General features: G+C 35.7%; 1 protein-coding gene across 1 annotated transcript in view; it reads right to left on the reverse strand.

Moving 5' to 3' along the window:
- DNAJC1 (DnaJ heat shock protein family (Hsp40) member C1) overlaps window positions 1-16,239 on the reverse strand; it is a 218,669-nt gene that overhangs the window by 95,939 nt on the left and 106,491 nt on the right. The window contains exon 8 of the mRNA XM_007081343.3: window positions 6,976-7,139. Coding sequence (XP_007081405.2) covers window positions 6,976-7,139 — 164 coding nt within the window. The remainder of the gene's footprint in view (window positions 1-6,975; window positions 7,140-16,239) is intronic.

Here is a 16,239-nt window from a genome sequence, read left to right on the forward strand (position 1 = left end):
TACAAGCAAAGAAATAATAAAGGTTGAAGCAGATAAGTGAAACAGAAACAAAAACAACACAATAGTAGAAAGGCTCAAGGAAACCAAAAGTTGGCCCTTTGCAAAGAGAAACAAAATTGATAAAATTGTAGCCAGACTCATCGCAAAAAAAGAGTGGACTCAAATAAGTAAAAACAGAAATTGGGGGAGAAAATAACAATTGACAACATGGAAACACAAAGAATTATAAAGAATATTACACAAAATTGTATGCCAACAAATTGGATAACATAGAAGAAGTTGGTAAATTCCTAGAAACACAGAATCTTCCAAAAGTGAATCATGAATCAACAGAAAATCTGAACAGATGGATTACCAGCAATGAAACTGACTCAGTCATCGAAAAACTTCCAACAAACAAAAATCCAGGACCAGATGGCTTCAGAGATGAATTCTAGCAAACATTTACAGGAAAGTTAATACCTATTCTTTTAAAACTTTCAAAAAAAAAAAAAAAATAGAAGAGGAAGGAAAACTTCCAAATTCAAGCTATGAAGTCAGTATTACCATGATACCAAACCAAAGACACTACAAAGAAAGAAAACTACAGGTCACTATCTCTGACAAACATAGATGCAAAATCCTCAACAAAATATTATCACACCAAATTCAACAATACATAAAAAAAACTTGTCACCACAATCAAGTGGGACAAACCCATAGTTGCCATCATACGCAGTGGTGAAAACTGAAAGTTTTTCCTTTAAAGTCAAGAACACAACAAGGGTGTCTACTTTCACCTAGTTTATTCAACATAGTCCTTAGAAGTCCCAGCTGCAGCAATCAGACAACATAAAGAAATAAAAGGCATCCAAATAGGTTAGTAAGAAGTAAAACTATTTGCAGATGGCATGGCACTATGTTTAGAAAACCCTAAAGACTCCACCAAAAAACTATTAGAATTGATAAGTGAATTTGGTAAAGTTGTAGGATACCAAGTTAATATACAGAAATCTGTTGCATTTATATACATTAATAACAAAGTAGCACAAAGAAAAATTAAGAAAACAGTTCCACTTATGACTGCATCGAAAGAGTAAAATACCTAGAAATAAATTAAACCAGGGGTGAAAGACTTGTACTTTGAAAAATATAAGACATTCATGAAAGAAACTGAAGATGACACAAATGGAAAGATACACAATGCTCATGGATTGGAAGAATTAATATTATTGAAATGTCCATACTACCCAAAGCAATCTACAGATTCAATGCAACCTCCTTTCAAAATACCAACAGCATTTTTCACAGAATTAGAATAAAATTTGTATGGAACCACACATACACACACAAATCTCGAATAGTCAAAGTAATCTTGAGAAAGAAGAACAAAGCTGGGGGTATCACAATTCTGGATTTCAAACTATACTACAAAGTTACAGTAATCAAAAGAGTATGGTACTGGCACAAAATCAGACATAAGGATCAACAGAAGAGAGAACCCAGAAATAAACCCATATCTATATGGTTAATTAATTTAGGACAAAAGATGCAAGAATATACAATGAGGAAAAGATAGGCTCTTCAATAAATGATGCTGGGAAAACTGGGGAAAGCTACCCATAAAAGAATGAAATTGGACCACTTTCATATGGTACACACAAAAATAAACTCAAAATGGATTAAAGATCTAAATGTGAGAACTGAAACCAGAAAACTCCTAAAAGAAAACATAGGCAGTACTCTTGGACATTAGGCTTAGCAACATATTTATGGATATGTCTCCTTAGGCAAGGAAACAAAAAGAAAAATAAATTATAGGAACTAAATCAAAATAAAATCTTTGCACTGCAAAGAAAACCATCAACAAAAAGGTAACTCACAGAATGCGAGGAGACATTTGTAAATGATATGTCTGATAAAGGGTTAATATCAAAAATTTACAAAGAACTTATATAACTCAACACCAAAAAAATCAAACATTACAATGAAAAAACAGAAGATCTGAGTAGACATTTTTCCAAAGAAGACATACAGATGGTCAAGAGACACATGAAAAGATGCTCAATATCACTCATCATCAGGGAAATGCAAATCAAAAACACAATGAGGTATCACCTTTTACCTGTTAGAATGGATAGTATCAAAAAGACAAGAAATAACAGGTGTTGGTAAGGATGTGGAAAAAAGGGAACACTTGTGCACTGTTGGTGGGAATGTAAATTAGTGCAGTCAATATGGAAAACAGTACAGAAGTTCCTTGAAACAATAAAAATATAAATACCATGCAATCCAGTAATTCCAGTACTGGGTATTTACCCAAAGAAAATGAAAAGACTAATTTGAAAAGATATATGCACCTCTTAAGTTTACTGCAGCATTATTTACAATGGCCAAGATATGGCTAAGTGTCCATTGATAGACAAATGGGTAAAGTAGATGAGAGAGAGAGACACACACACACACACACACACACACACACACACACACACACACAGAGAGAAATAGTATTCAGTCATAAAAAAGAATGAGCTCTTGCCATTTGCGACAAGGATGGCCTTAAAGGGTATTATGCTAAATGAAAATAAGTCAGACAGGAAAACTATACCTTTTGATTTCACTTATATGTGGAATCTAAAAACCAAAACAGACAGACAGAGTCTTAAATACAGAGAACAAACTGGTGGTTGCTAGAGGGGAGGGGAATTGGGGGGTGGGCAAAAGAGATGAAGGAAATTAAGAGCTACAAACTTCCAGTTATAAAATTAATAAGTTACAGAGATGAAAAGCACAGCACAGGGAATACAGTCGATAATACTGTAACAACGTTGTATGGTGACAGATGATGACTTACTGTGGAAAGTATAGAGTAATGTATACAATGTCAAATCAATAATGTTGTACACTTGAAACTAATATAACATTGTATGTCAATTATACTTCTATTTAAAAAAAAGCACAGTAAACTCTGTGGCACTTTGACCCCAGTCATATACCCTTTTCCACAGCTCATCACAGCCTGTGCAAATAATAACTGATTCCTAATTATGGCAGGAGCAGAATGAGCTAATTTGCAAAGAAGGAAAAACAATTATTTGTTCTAACCTGTCTGCTGGATGCCTGGAATACTGGTTCAAAAAGCTTGTCTTTATTTTGCCTAAGTCAAAATTGGCCTAATTCTAAAGCTGCTACCCTGGAGGCATTGGTTGAAAACCTTTACAGGCTGATATCTTAGCCGCTGCTGACGGAGGTGACAGAAAACAGTTGGGAAAGCAACAGATTAACCAAAACGCATGGGGGGAAAGGCTGAGGAATGAGATACTCTGACATTGCCGGGAATCTTGAAGTCCATGTGCATGCTCAAGGCTATGAGCATGCTCAGAAAAGACCTGAAAATAATCTAAGTTCTCACTGGCTGCTGATGTAGTCTCTTTGGAAACAGAAAAGAATAGGGCAGAGTTATAAACCACCAGGCAATCTCCAACACATACGCAGAGGCCATGGCAAAGACTGGAAGAATTTTGGGCTCCAGGTATTTAAGGAAATCTCTGTCCAATTACTAGCTGATCACTAAGCTAAGGAAACAGAGTTCAGTGCTCACACATGACAAAAAATACAGACTTTAGAAAATTAGTTAAAAAAAAAAAGCACTAAACAGACAACTACAATTAGCCCAAATAACAACAAGTCCTAGAAAGAAGAGAGAATCTGGTTTCCAGAGTTGCCAAGTTATAATATTGATAATATCTGGTCTTCAATAACAATAACAAAAATTACAAGCTCTGCAAAGAAAAAAGATAGTATGTCCCATACAAAGGAATAAAGAAACAGAAACTGTGCCTGAGGAAGATCAATGTACTTTCTAGATGAAAGCTTTAAATCTGCTATTTTAAATATGTTCAATGAACTAAGGGAAACCAAATAACTAAAGGCAACATTTACACAAAGACCTGTATGTGGGTGTCCAGAGTAGCTTTGTTTATCACAGCTAAAGAGGAGAATCAATCAAGTGTCTATTAGCTGATGAATGAATAAATAGTATGTGACGGATCCATACGATGGAATATTATCCAGCCATAAGAAGAAATGAAGTACCATTAAATGCTACAACATGGATGAACCTTGAAAACATTATGCAAAGCCAAACACAAAAGAGCACATATTACATGATTCTAATTAAACGGAATGTCTACAATAGACAAATCCATAGGGGCAGAAAGTAGATTCGTGGTTGTCATGGAATAGAAAGGCTGAGAATTGGAAATAACTGCTAACAGGTAGAGGGTTATTTTATTTTATTTTTTTGGTATGATGAAAAATTTCTCAAATTAGATACTGGTAATGGTTGCACAACACAGTGAACAGACTAAAAATTACTAATGAGTATGCATTAAAAAAAATCTTTGTTCATTTTGAGAGACAGAGAGAGAGGGAGAGAGAGAAAGTGTGAGTAGGGGAGGGGCAGAGAGGGAGAGAGAATCCTAAGCAGGCTCTGCACTGTCATCACAAAGCCCAACTCACAAACCATGAGATCATGACCTGAGCTAAAACCAAGAGTCAGATCTTTAACCAACTGACCCACTCAGGCACCCCAAAGTGTATGCACTTTTAAACGGTGAATTTCAAGTTATGTGAAATATATCTCAATAAAAATTGTATAAAAAGCTGGCAACATAGATCATATTTAATAATGAAATGATAAAATTTTAAACATAATTTCAAAGCTGAAATAAAAAGTTTCAATGATGGAAGTTTTTGAGATTGGTAACAAAACAAGGATGCTTGTCATGACTTCTATTCTACATGTACTGGAGATCCTAAATAGCACAAAAGAAAAAAATGCATAACATACAAATAAATAGAATTTAAAAATAAATTTAGCAAGGTTGCTGGATAAATGGTTATTAAAAAAATCCAATATATTTCTATATATCAAACGTAATTAGAAAGCGAAATTAAAGAAACAATATCATTTACAATGTCCTCTAAAAACACTAAATACCCAGGGAATAAATCCAAGAAGACAATGTGCAACATGTACACACAAGAAACTGCAATACATTACTAAAGTGTTTTAAAGACATAAATGAATGGGTTTATTCATGGTTTGTAGACTCAATGCTGTCTAGATGTGAATTCTTCCAAAATTCATCTCTATATGTTCAATATAATCCCAATTGAGTATTTCAGCTGAATAATTTGTGGAAATGACAAGTACTTCAAAAATGTGTATGAAAATATAAAGTGGAAATCTTGTAGAAGAAAAACAGAGCTGGAAAATTATTGTACCAGGTACCTATTACAAAGCTATAGTAATAAATGCCGTATGGTATTGGCATAGGATGGACAAGTAGATTCACGGAACAAAGTAGAAAGCCTGAACAGACCCACACAGTTATAAACACTTGTTTTATGATAAAGATGGTTATTTGTAGAGTTGTAGGAAGCAGTATTTTCATTAATTGAGTCAACTTGTTTGAAAACTTTTGAAAAAAAATTACACTTAAACATTACTTCACCCCAAAACACAAAAATAAATTCCAGGAGATTATTGATCTAAATGTGAAAAACAAAACATTAAAGTCTGTAGAAGAATTTAGCAATTAATCTTTATGAATTCAAGGTAGGAAAAGATTTCTTAAACACAACACGAAAAACACCAAGTAAAGGAAAAGCATGGTAATTAAAATTAGTGACTCTCGTCATCAAAAGAAACCATTAAGAGAGTAAAAGGGCAAGCCAGAGTGGAATAAAATATATGTAAAAGATTTGTTTACGAATTATATAAAGAACTCTTTACAAATCAGTATGAGAACGCATAGGCAACCCAATAAAAAAATGACTTGAAGAGATACTTCACATAGGAGAATATTAGTGTCCAAAAACATAAGAAAAGGTATTCATTCAATCTTATTGATCAAAGAATATGCAAATTAAACTATATATTAGATACCACTATATACCTACCAGAATGGTTAAAATATAAAAGACTTGACGAAATGTTGCAAGAATGTAGAGTAACTGGAATGTTTATATCCTGTTGCTGAAGTATAAATTGATAAAAATATTTAAAAAAATAGTTTAGAAGTAAAGTTGAGCTACGACCCTGCAACTTAACTACAAAAATAGAAATTTACACATATGCATACTAAAAGTACAACAAAGTTCACAGGAAAATTATTTACTGTAGCCTAAGCTGGAAAAAATACAAATTTTCAACAGAATAAATTCTGCTACATTTCTAAATGGACTACTATACGGTAATGAAATGAACAACCTACTTCTACACACAATAATGGACACATCTTACAAATATCACACTAAATGGAGGAAAGCAGATGCAAAAGAGTACACATGGAATGTGTTATGGACTGAATTCTGTGTTCCCCCCACATCATGTGTTGAAATCCTAATCCCCAATGTGATGATATTAGGACGTAGGGCCTTTGGGAGATGATTGGGTCATGAGGGTGGAGCCCTCATGAATGGGATTAGTGCCCTTATACAAGAGACCCCAGAGAGCTCTCTCACCTCTTCTGCCATGTGAGGACACAGCGAGAAGACTGCTGTCTATGAATTAGGAAGAGGGCCCTCACCAGACACCGAATCTGCCGGCGTCTTGATCTTGGACTTCCCAGTCTTCAGAACTGTGAGAAATAAATGTTTGTTGTTTAAGCCACCCAGTCGATCACACTTTTGTTATAGCAGCCTGAATGGACTAAAACAGGATGATTCCATTTAGAAACTTCAAACAACAGGTTAAACTAATCTATGATGTTAGAAGTCAGGGTAGTTTTATCTTTGTGGAAGAAAAGGAAGGTAGAGACCAGGAGGAAGAATGAGGGAGGCTTCTGGACAACGGCAATGTTCTACATCCTGATCTTGGCAACAGTTAACTTGGTTCAAATCGTGATAGTTCACTGAGTTGTGTATCTATATTTTATGTGCTTTTCTGTATTTTACTCAATTAAAAGAAATGTTTTAAAGTTTATTTACCTGTTTTTTCTGTGTTTTGTTTCTGTTTTCCAGCCAATCGTCCATTTGTTCCTCAATTTCTTCTATAGAAGTTCCATGATCATAAGATTGAATATATGCACTTTCTAAAGGCGTATATACAGGAAATTCAGGTTTTGGTTTTTTTACTTTAACTTTCTTCTGTTCTAAAAATGTTTAAGAGAATCAATTATTGATATTTGTTAAGAACAAAAAAGAATTTTAAACATTTTATTCATACTGTATCTTGAAAAAATTGTTCTTTCATCAAAATAGAACTCTATACAATGGAATATAATTTAGCCATAAAAAGGAATGTAATCTTGCCATTCGCAACAATATAGATGAACCTCAAGGGCATTATGCTATGTGAAATAAATCAGAGAGAGAAAGACAGATACCTGTGATCTCTCTTACATGGGGAGCTTAACAAAACAAAACCCAAACCCTCAATAAACCCACTCACAAATACAGAGATCAGTGGTTGCCAGAGGTGGGTATGGGGAGTGGAGAAATGGGTGAAAGGGGTTAAAAAAGATTACAACTGCTTTGCTGTAAATAGCTAGCTGTTTTATTGTGCATTAGCTACTGCATTGTTTTTAAATAAAATTCAGAGATGCTAATGATGAGATGATGATCATGATATAACCACTATATCAATTTGTATAGATCTTTAGTTTTCAAAATACTTTTCATGAAACATTTCATACTGACATAATGAAAAGAGCCTGGTCATTAGTGTTTTAATTCTATCTTTACTACCTAATAGTGACATAATATTGGGCAAGTAACTTAACCCTGTTAGAACAAGTGTCTATTTTCTCATTTGTAAAAGAGAGCTAAATCTAATCTTTTAAGTTGATATGCAGAAAATTGTATAACTCTAACATACTACGTGGTATAACAGTGGCTCTTTAATGAATAGCATATATATTCATCTTTTCAATGTTTTAACAAAGGCAAAATCTAATCTGGTGGCAGCAGGGATAGTTATCAATATCAACTGGCCTCTTCAAATCCCATTTTTTAAAAAAACGTTTATTTTTGAGACAGAGAGAGAGAGAGAGAGAGAGAGAGAGTGAGAGCAAGGGAGGGACAGAGGCAGAGGGAGACACAGAATCCGAAGCAGTCTCTAGGCTCTGAGCTGTCAGTACAGAGCCTGACACTCAGAGCCTGACATGGGGCTGGAACTCACTAACTGTGAGATCATGACCTGAGCCGAAGTCGGACGCTTGACCAACTGAGCCACCCAGTCACCCCAAATCCCATTTTGATTAGAGTCAATACTGAGAAGAAACTCCATTCTTAATTGCTACAGTCGAATGCCTTATAACCATATCTTCACTACTGTGTGTGCATGTGTGTTTGCAGATTCTATAATGCTGATGGTAAAATTCATGATATTGGCATAGAAATAGATAAACTCTTAGAAGAGAACCGAGAATCCCTAAACATTTCAATTCAGTGGGAAAATGATTTAATAAATGATGCAGGTGCAACTTAATATCCATTGGAAAGGAAAGTAGACATAATTTTATCCAATACATAAAAGTAACTTCCAGTTAGATAAGAGACTTGACTTTAAAAGTCCAAACAATAAACATCTTGCAAAAAGAAATCTAAAAAATTACGTGCAATATTTAAAGATGAGGAAATTTTAACTAAGACTGAAAACCTAGATGCTATAAAAAAGATAAAGAATAAACAAATAAAGGGGTGCCTGAGAGGCTCAGTCGGTTAAACGTCCAACTTCAGCTCGGGTCACGATCTCATGGTCCGTGAGTTCAAGCCCCGCGTTGGGCTCTGGGCTGATGGCTCAGAGCCTGGAGCCTGCTTCCGATTCTGTGTCTCCCTCTCTCTCTGCCCCTCCCCTGTTCATGCTCTGTCTCTCTCTGTCTCAAAAATAAATAAAAACATTAAAAATTTTTTTTTAAAAAAAGAATAAATCAAGAGAGAGAGATAATATATTTGGAAAGAATATCTACAATTTAGAGTACAAATAGAAGATTGATCTATAGAATATATAGAGATAGTATATATTGACAAGAGGGTAAGCACCCAACAGAAAAAAATGGGCAACGTTTACAGAAGAACAAATCCAAATGGCCAAGAAACAAGAAAAAATACTCACAACCTCTAAAAGGTTAAAGAAATGCAGATTGAAGTAATAACAAAATATGATTTTATACCTATCGTATAGACAAATGTAAAAATCTAACAAAAGGTACTGCTGGCAGGGAAAGGGCCTTCTCTACACTGGTGGTAGAAATTTGAATTATTATATTACAGCCTTTTTGGAAAGTGATCTAAGAGAATCGATTAAAATAAAAAAAATAATCTTTTCTCCAGCAATCCCCTCAGAAACAAAAGCATTAAAATGTAATTGTATGTAAGTATGTGGTATATATGTGTATGTGTCTGTTAGCATGGAGATACAAAACTGTTAATATAGTACGTGCATATTAATAGAAGAAATGACTGAATAATTGTTGGTGATGTATCTATACTAAGGAATATTAAATTACCATAAAAAGATACTAAAGTACAGCTATACCAGTTGACTTACAGGGATTTTCATTGAGTAATAAAGCAAGATACAGAAAAACATATAAGATTCTCTATTTGCAAAGCAAAATAATGCCTCTTCAAATCCCTATATATGCTTGCATATATATTTTCATCTAAATACATTTGAATATTATTATAAGAGTTTGGGGGGAAATATGGATGAATGCATACAAGGTATGTAGGGGGTACAGATAAAGAGGAAGGGAAGAGACAATAAAGGGAAAGAAAGAAACATACCAGTAAAATAAATAATATATGTGAATGTATATTTATATATTTCTACCAAGTTGTAGATATCAATAAAAAAACAAAATTTAAAGATTATACAACATAAGTCTTTCTGAAAATACAATTTCTAAAACCAACAAACCTACAGCTTATAAATATTTACTAAATTCTTGCTGCCTTAATAATACAGGGCTAAGACTATAGCAACTAACATTTTACACTTGGCAAAACCTCTCATGTATTAAAACAAAAACAAACACAGGTGTTTTCAAAACATGCCTAAAGGAAAAAACGTCCTATCTGCTAACTACCCTCATCTTTCCTCCAAATTTCAATAAACTCTATATAATTAGTGTGGGCCCAGCTATCATGAATTTTGGGGTTGTGAACACATCCGTGTTTATAGTTCATCCAAGAAAAAAAAATCTAAGATCTTTAAGCAGCACAATGAATTTCATGGGGAAGTAAATAGAAAATATAGAGTATTTTTGCTGGAATTGTAAGTCCTATTAAAATTTTGTAAGTTATGGGCTTCAAGTTAAGATAGATTGATTCTTAATGGCAAGCCTGACAAAGGCAAGAAACAAAAACTAGCTAACCAAGAACAGAACAAGTATTGTTAAAATGTCTATACCACCCAAAGCAATCTACACATTCAATGTAATCCCCATCAAAACAACACCAGCATTCTTCACAGAGCTAGAACAAACAATCCTAAAATTTGTATAGAACCAGAAAGATGCCAAATAGCCGAAGTAATGTCGAAAAAGCAAAGCAAAGCGGGAGGCCTCATAATTCCGGACTTCAAGCTACATTACAAAGCTATAACCATCAAGACAGTATGGTACTGGCACAAAAAGAGACACGCAGATCAATGAACAGAACAGAGAACCCAGAAATGGACCCACAACTGTATGGTCAACTTATCTTCGATAAAGCAGGGAAGAATATCCAATGGGAAAAAGTCTCTTCAACAAATGGTGTTGGGCAAACTGGACAGCAACATGCAGAAGAATGAAACTTCTTATGCCATACACAAAAATAAATTCAAAATGGATTAAATGTCTAAATGTAAGACAGAAAACTATCAAATCCTACAGAACACAGGAAGCAATCTCTTTGACCTTGGCTGTGGCAACTTCTTACTAGACATATCTCTGGAGGTAAAGGAAACAAAAGCAAAATTGAACTGTTAGGACTTCATCAAGATAAAAAGCTTCTGTAGAGGGGCGCTTGGGTGGCTTAGTCGGTTAAGCATCTGACTTTGGGTTAGGTCATGATCTCATGGTTCATGAGTTCAAGCCCCACATTGGGCTCTGTGCTGACAGCTCAGAGCCTGAAACCTGCTTTGGATTCTGTGTCTCCTTCTCTCTCTGTCCTTCCCCACTTGTGTGCTCTCTCACTCCTTCTCTCTCTCAAAAAAAATAAACATTAAAAAAAAAAAGCTTCTGCACAGTGAAAGAAACAATCAGCAAAACTAAAAGGCAACCTATAGAATGGGAGAAGATATTTGCAAATGACATATTGGATAAAAGGCTAGTAGCCAAAATCTATAAAGAACTTCTCAAACTCAACACCCAAAAAATAAAGAATTCAGTTAAAAATGGGCGGAAGACACAAATGGACATTTTTCAAAAAAAGACATACAAATGGCTAAGAGACACGTGAAAAAATGCTCAACATCACTCATCATCAGGGAAATACAAATTAAAACCACAATGAAATACCACCTCACACCTATCAGAATGGCTAAAATTAGCAACTCAGGAAACAACCGATGTTGGCAAGGTTATTTTCCACAGAAAAAGATGTTTTCTGCAGAAAAAGGAGAATCCTCTTACACTGTTGGGGGGAATGCAAACTCGTACAGCCACTCTGGAAAACTGTGGAGGTTCTTCAGAAAGTTAAAGATAGAACTACCCTACAACACAGCAATTGCACTACTAGGTATTTACTCAAAGGACAAAAAAAAAATACTGATTTGAAGTGATACATGCACCCCGATGTTTATAGTAGCATTATCAACAACAGCCAAATTATGGAAAGAGTCCAAGCGTCCATTGGCTGATGAGTGGATGAAGAAGATGTAGTATACATATATGATGGAATATTACTCAGATTAAAAAGAATGAAATCTTGCCATTTGCAACAACACGGATGGAACCAGAGTGTGTTATGGTAAGCAAAATAAGTCAGAGAAAGACAAATACCACATGATTTCACTCATATGTGGAATTTAAGAAACAAAACAGAGGAACATGGGGGAAGGGAAGGAAAAATAAAATAAGATAAAAACAGAGAGGGAGGCAAACCATAAGAGACTCTTAACAATAGAGAACAAACTGAGGGTTGTTGGAGAGGAGGTGGGTGGGGGGATGGGCTACTTGCATGGTGGGCATGAAGGAGGGCACTTGTTGGGATGAGCACTTGCTGTTATGTGTAAGGGATGAATTACTAAGTTCTACTCCTGAAACCGATAGTACACTATATGTTACCTAACTTAAATGTGAATAAAATCTTGGAAGAAAAAAGAAAAGATAAATAATTTCCATGGTACTCTGTCTAGTGAATGAAGCGAAATGGTTTCCTCTCAAAAGAAAAATTTTACACAGCATGATTTTTAAAAGGAAGGAGAAATGAGCCAAATACCATCTTAAAGGAGTCCTTCTGTTTAATGCTCCTATTCAACAAAACAATGAAGAGTTGGGGTCTTCACTGGAACAAAAACCAAAATATTCTGGCATAAGTAGCCTATCTTCTCATATATCTGGAAACTTACACTAAACAATTCAACTAGTGGGCCAGCTACTTAGACCAAGTACTTCCTGTCACACGTTGCAAAAGTGTTTATTATGCTAAGACACATTTGCTGAATAGTAATTTGGGGTCCTTGACCATTAACCTGAGGATATTCTTTAGGTCTTGATTAACACTTGTACCTCTATGGTGTTGAAAACAGTAGAACAGAGTTTAAATTGAGCAAAGTCATAACATCTTAACTTGTTATCTTCTTTTTCTAGCAGGCACAGAGAATTTCTCTTTGGAAATGCTCAGACAATAGTGCAGCAGTTATCAATGAAACATAACTTGGAAAAGGAAAAGGAAATACGTTTTACTTATTTAATTTTAACTTTTATTGTATAGAGAGAGTGCAAGAGTGGGGGAGAGGGGCAGAAGAAGAGAGAGAGAATCTGAAGCAGGCTCTACACTCTGGTGTGGAGCCCGATGCAAGGCTCAATCCCATGACCCTGGGATCATGACATGACCTGAAATCAAGAATCAGATGTTCAACCAACTGAGCCACCAGGTGCCCCAGGAAGGAAGTTTTAGTTTTAAGCACTATACTATAACGCAGAACTGAAAAACTAGATTATGTCAGAAAAGTTATCAGAATAGGAAAGATTTGGAATCACATCATTAATATGAAAAGTGGTAGAAAAAAGAGGAAACAAGTAGTCAGAAAAACTAGTTTCTATGTCATTAGTCCTTCACCAATACATTAGTACCTCCTTGACATTACTTATCTCTAAGTCTCCACCTATAAAATGAAATATCTGCTCTACCTATCTCACAGCACAGGTGCAGAAGTTAAATCCTGGCTTGTACAGGAATGTGCTCCAAATATTAAGGAGGGATAGAACCGTCTTCTAAATTAAGCTCTTGATAAAATCCCTTCCCTTCTGTCTGCTTTTTCCAGTGAAGTTCCCATTTCTTCGACCTACGGAGGTCCAAAACCTTGGGAGTCCTCAATCCCCCCTTCTCTCTTATATCCTGTATGAAATCTGGTAGGAAATCTTATCTCGAACTTAAAATACATAAAGAGTTCCATTTCTTCACTTTTATCACCCTGATCCAAGCCATCACCATTTCTTGTCTGGATTATTAAAAGAGCTCCCAAGTGGTCTCTTTGTTTCAAGTCCTTGTTTCAGTCTGTTCTTCACCTCACAGTCACTCTTCTGAGAACACGTATCAAATCATGTCACTCCTCTGCACAACCTTCCTGGGACCTCCCATTCCACTAAGAGTAAAAGCCAGGTTCTTAGAATATAAGGCTCCAAGTGATTTATGCCTCCTTTCAACTGTTTCCTCTACTTGAAACCCACTCCCTTGTCTGCCTTGCTTACTCCCTAACCCCTTGCAGGTCTTTGCTCACATGTCTCTTTATTACTGAGGCCTTCCTTGTCCACCTTATTTAAATCGCAGCAGGCCTCCCACATCCACGTGTACACACACACACTCCCTATCCCTCTTCCTTGTTATATTTTGCCTCAGCATCTATCACTACTCATCTTACTGATGCTTTCTACATGGCCAAAAATTCTTATTTTGTTCACTACTGAATTCCCAGTGTCTGGGACGATGTCTGGTGCTAAATAGAGAATGAATGAATGAATGAATGAATGAATGAATGAATGAAAAAGCTCTCACTGTGGACGGATCTGGGATTAAAACTCAGCCTCTGCAATTTACTAGCTTTTTCTTATGGTCCTTTACTGTTTTGTAAAATGCGAATAATGGTAATACTGAATCTGATGAATTGTTAATGGGAAATAAATGAGATTAACACATATAAAATGATTAGAATGAACGTGGAAAATAAAGAACTTATAAAGAACTATGCAAAAAGATAGTATTATCATGATTTACAAATTACTATCCTAGGGGTGCCTGCATGGTTCATTCAGTTAAGTGTCCGACTCTTGATTTCAGCTCAGGTCATGATCTCGCGGATGGTGAGTTCAAGCCCTGCGTCGGGCTCTGTGCTGACAGCATGGAGCCTGCTTGGAGTTCTCTGCCCCTCCCCCACTTGCTCTCTAGCTCTCTCTCAAAGAAAATAAAACTAAACTTAAAAAAAAAATTACTATCCTAATATACAAAGAGGGGCTATTCTGGAGAAAGAAAGAATTCCTAAAACACATATGTGGGCCAGGAGAAACAACAAAAGGAAAAGATCAAAAGAAGCCACATATTAATACATAATTTTCTATGAATTTTATTTCACCTTCAAATAAAAAATTGCCGGGTGAACAGGAAACTTTGAAGGGAGGAGTAGTATCATTCATTCATTCACTCACATTTCATTCAAGTCTGTAAAGTTAGCTTATGCCAAGAATAATGTACATTAAGAACATAGTACTGTGGGAACAGTTCCAGTTAGAAAGGGTTATTTTAACTAGAAATTATATGGTATCTAACCACTATATTTTACCTTATATTGCTTAAACACCTTTATATTTTCAGGCTTTTGAGATGGTGACTTTTTAAAAAAAAGTTCCTGATACTGTAATAGAAAATTAGCAATTTAAATGACAGGTGAGTCTAATAAAAGTATCAAAAAACTAAAAAGACAGCATTACCAGAGTACCATACGAGCCCAAATCAGGAAACCAGGTTTTGTTTTTCAAAATATTTTTCATAAGAGGGGAAGAAGTCATAGAACTGATTCCTCATGAAGTACGTCACATTACTCAGTTTCTCTCAATCCCTTTATTTTGAACAAAGTACTGCTTGAAGAAAACACATATAAGCTAGAATCCACCTCATCAGTACTAGTTTTGCCTTCTTGAAGAGAATCAGTTATAAACAAATAAATGTAGTTATTATGTCTAGGGTGTTGTATCACACTTTCAAGTGTTTGATGTTTTTGTAAAGAAGCATTTAAAAAAAATTACTTAAAGGGACACCTGGGTGGCTCAGTCAGTTAAGCATCCGAACCTTGATTTTGGTTCAGGTCATGATCTCACAGTTAGATCGAGCCCTGCATCAGGCTCTGTGCTATCAGCATGGAGTCTGCTTGGCATTCTCTCTCCCACTCTCTCTCTCTCTCTCTCTCTCTGCCCCTCCCCCTCTCACTCTCTCTCTCTCTTAAAATAAACTTTTTTTTTTAAATTGCTTAAAAAAAGTAATTCAAAACTTCCGCTTCTAAAAAAATGGAGGGAAAGTACTTTTCCATACTCCTCCCCCTAAGAAAATTGAAAAACCCTAAATGTTACATATAAAACAAATATAGGAAGACTGATTTTTGAAGAGAAGACAGGCCAGCTAGGTATGGCAGGACATGATGAACACCAAGGTGGTGAGTACCCTGGGTTTCCTTGCATAGCAAGACAAGTTTAGATAATAACTGATTTACTTCAAGCAAACAAAAGACAAAATTGTGGCCAACCTCTTCTCCTTGCCAGCAAAGGCTAATGGGAAGCCTAGACTTCTGTCACTGTGAGGCTATAATAAGGCACCCCAATCTCCCTACCAGGGTGATGTGGGAGAAGATTGTGTAGGAAGCCAGACTTTCTTTCCTACCCCTTCCTCCTGTAAAGTCAATGGCAGGGGTAGGGGTAGCCTGGGCTTCCATAGCTACCCAGGGGTAATGAGGCATCCCTCCCCATTGCTTTCAGGGTGGCTTCAGAGAAAGCCTAGAGGAGAGTTAGGGCTTTCACAACTGCCCAGCAGTAAAGAGACCAACACTCCACA

The sequence above is a fragment of the Panthera tigris genome, chromosome B4 (genome assembly GCF_018350195.1).
Source record: "Panthera tigris isolate Pti1 chromosome B4, P.tigris_Pti1_mat1.1, whole genome shotgun sequence".
In the NCBI taxonomy this organism is placed as follows: Eukaryota; Metazoa; Chordata; class Mammalia; order Carnivora; family Felidae; genus Panthera; species Panthera tigris.